A 3,561-nucleotide genomic window follows, 5' to 3' on the forward strand; every position below is an offset into this window, starting at 1 on the left:
CTTTTAACTACTGGTTCAGACTCAGTCAGTGTTTGACCATCAATCTGTGCAGACTGATTCATTATTAACCACCGCAAACAAAGGATAACATTGTTTTCTTAAACACATTAAACAAATTTGGGGTTATCAATTAAAAGGAACCGAGCTGTAAGCAATAAAGAAACACTGAGGGTAAAAAGTATTAGAGTGCTGATCAGTCAGAAGTCTTTAATCAATGGGTTTTTATTAATGTTTGTTATCATTATTTAAAGTAAGATCAAAACAGTCACTCCCAATCTCCAGGTTTTTAACCGATGACTCAAACAGTCAGAGAAATTGTTTTTGTAATTTTGTAATAAACAGAAAAATATTTTATGCCTTGTACTGATATAAGCTACAGAATTTGACTTGACTGTGATGGTTGATTAATTAAAGACAAAGGTATAGCTAAGCAACTTTTGTTTAAAACTTATATGTATAATTGTATAATTTACAGTACACAAACTAAAAATATTCTCTGGTGACTCAGTTCCTTTGCGGTCTTACAGCGCCTCCTCTGGTCATTCATAAATAGTACAGCTATTCAGGCATGTGAGTCTGATGCATCTAATCTAATCCAATATCACTGCTGAAGTGAATTTTGCTTTATATAGTTAAATATGATTTAAAAAACAAATATTATAAGGGTAAAATCCGACTGATAACATAGATAAATGGACATGCTGAATTCCACCAAATCCTCAAAGGTGACACATTTAGAGCACAGAGCAGACTGTGATTGTAAGCAGTTTACTCAGTCCTTTCATGGCCTTTGTCTTAAAGTCTTCATCCCAGGCCACTGCAGGGAGGAAGATGCTGTTCGTCACAGCGACTGATAGAAAATATGAAGCATCTTGTTGCAAATATGGAAGAAGCTGAGTTGAGTCTCCTTAGGAAGTAAAGCAGGATTTTGGCCCTTCTTGTAGATGGCCTCTGTATTGTTGGATTAGTTCAACTTTTTAATGTCATTATTTATGCTGTGACTCATTGCTGATGTAAAGCCAGTTGTTTGGGAGATTAATTGCTGAAGGAAGGAAAAACTTGCATTTTTTTGAAAATGAAATGTATAAAATGACTTCTCTTAATTTTCAATAATCTCCTCAAAGCACAGTCAAACACGGTATATGCAATATTTTAGGAGTGTTTGTTTCTTAACTGGTTTTATGTCTTTTTTGGTCAAAGAGCTCCCCCCCTGGTGATTTTCTTTATCTACCTTTATGTTCTGAGGGGTTTTTGTACAGCTCTGCTGCTTGTTTGTGTCACTTTGGTCGTCTGGCACAGTAATACACAGCAGAGTCTTCAGGCTGCATAATCACTCCATTCAAAGTCACTGTTTTACTGAAAGTGTCTAAGTCAATACTGAACTTTCCAGTCCTTTTCCAGCAGCCTGTCTGATCCAAGCTGTGTAGTAGCTGCCCAGATCATAAGAGACCTGACATCTGATGGTCAGACGTTGACCTGGCTGCACAGTTAAAGATGCTGGCTGAGTCAGAGTTTCGAATGATACATTTGTAGAGAAAACATTTAGGATCAATAAATAGACAGTCAGTTTAGGATCATCATGCTGTAAATGTTTCTCCTTCAGTCAGACTCACAGGATCCAGCAGCCAGCAGCAGCAGCAGAGCTACAGAGAACATGTTGGTGTTGAAGATGATCTGATGGGAGTTTCTTTACTTCTGTAGCTGACAGCAAATCAGTCCTTTAAACCTTAACACTAAATTTACATAATGGGAGTCAGTTGTATAGATCCTTTCCTGAAACCTCATTTAATGTAGCTTATAAATAAATAAAAATAGATTACAACAAATAAATTAAATGCATTTCATAATAGGCTTTTTTATTTTATTCATTTTACCTACAGTATGCTATATAAACAAGTAAATGATTTTTAAATTATTACAAATTAAATATTTTAATTTGCTTGTTTTTTTGTTTGTTTATTTTTCACCACCAATGTTTCTGTGTTTGGCAAAGTGGTGCTTATTGAGCCTCTAGGGTCTGGGTCATGCCCTGTAGATCTGATTTCAAATATAAGTCAGTATTTTCCGGTTAATTTAAACATTAAAATTAAATTGGAAACTGAACTAATTTAAACCAGTTTTTGTACTTCAAATAGAAAGTCTAGTCATGCCATTATGTTTATAGATTAGTGTAGTATTGAAAGGATAAGGATTCTATTTCCCTTTCTGCTCAACAATAAAGGAAAATAAAAAAAAATACTAAAACATAATGTCAAATCCTGCTCTTAGTTGACATACAAAGTTTATTCCAGATGACTAATAATTCATTTCCTTTCCATTTACCCTACGACAGCAAGAGCTACAGTGCAGTTAAACCTTTTTTTTTTTCTCTCTAGAGTAGAATCAGTTATAAGTCATTAAAATCCTTCACTGTATCTAACCTTTATTGCAAAGACTATGGAAAAGATCCCTTATGATAAAGGTGATCTCCTCAGTCCTTTAATGCCGAACCATGAACCATTACAGCAATAACAGTATTTATAACTTATGTCTTAGTGGTATTTAATCTAGTGTTGTATTTGACACAGTTAATCTTAACATACGGTTTAATGAACTGGAAATGTAGGTGAAATTGGCTGATATTTAGCTAAAATGGTTTAGATCGTACTTGGCAACCAGAGCTACTTTCTGTCCTCTGATAGATATAAATCAGGATGAACAAAAAGTATATTTGCTGGTTTCCCAATTTTCTATTCTTAGGAAAAAATTGCATGCATCTATTTTTATGCTAACCAAACAAAATGTTCTATGTTACATGTCACCACATGGCCCTTGTCAGATTGCTCACTAAGTCACTTTTTCTGATCCAGGCTTAATTTTCTTCAGAGTGATGGAGAAAAGACAGATATTTTTTTTTTGTTTCCTTCAAATTTGCTCTGTGAAAAAAAATTTCAAATGGCATCCATTGCTCAGTAGATCTGACTTGTGTAACAGTGTAACAGCTAAAACTAATAAAAGGGGACAAAAAAAAAACTGGACATGAATTTAAAAGAAAAATTCAATGTAAAGTTAAATATCTCAATTTTAATATCTGTTTCTTTTATAAAAGAAGTTTGGATTGAATTGATTTGAGTTCAAATTATAGTATACAGATAATTAACTTTTCCTTAAATAGTTATTTTGAAAACGTGCTGATATTATTCAGGCATCCTTTCTATAAAGTGTCTTGAGATGACATGTGATTTGAAGCTCTGCCATATAAATAATTTTAATAGAAATTAATTTATGTTTGAGGAGGGATTGCCAACACTATACATGCATTTATATACATTTATATACAAGCTGTAAAAACATGTTTTTCAATACACAAATTTTGAGTCCATCTTAAGTCTTCTATTTCCTAGGTTAGTACTGGTACCTCTTCATATGACTCGATACACATGAAGAAGCCCTCAGTTTCAGAAAGATTGTCTTAGAGCACGTTGGATGATTAGAAGTAAAGTTCAGTGACCCCTGTGAAACGAGCTTGACATTTGCATATATGAAACCTTTAGCTTGACCTAAGATGTTACTGCATAATCA

General features: G+C 33.6%; 1 gene segment (V, D, J or C); it reads right to left on the reverse strand.

The window, feature by feature from the left end:
* Positions 1-1,656, reverse strand: part of LOC107103928 — a 1,968-nt gene extending 312 nt beyond the window's left edge. The window contains 2 exon segments of the V gene segment in view: positions 1,384-1,582; positions 1,648-1,656. Coding sequence covers positions 1,384-1,582; positions 1,648-1,656 — 208 coding nt within the window.
* Between the last annotated feature and the right edge of the window lie 1,905 nt (positions 1,657-3,561).

Source organism: Cyprinodon variegatus, unplaced genomic scaffold, assembly GCF_000732505.1.
Source record: "Cyprinodon variegatus isolate N-32 unplaced genomic scaffold, C_variegatus-1.0 Scaffold1566, whole genome shotgun sequence".
NCBI lineage: Eukaryota > Metazoa > Chordata > Actinopteri > Cyprinodontiformes > Cyprinodontidae > Cyprinodon > Cyprinodon variegatus.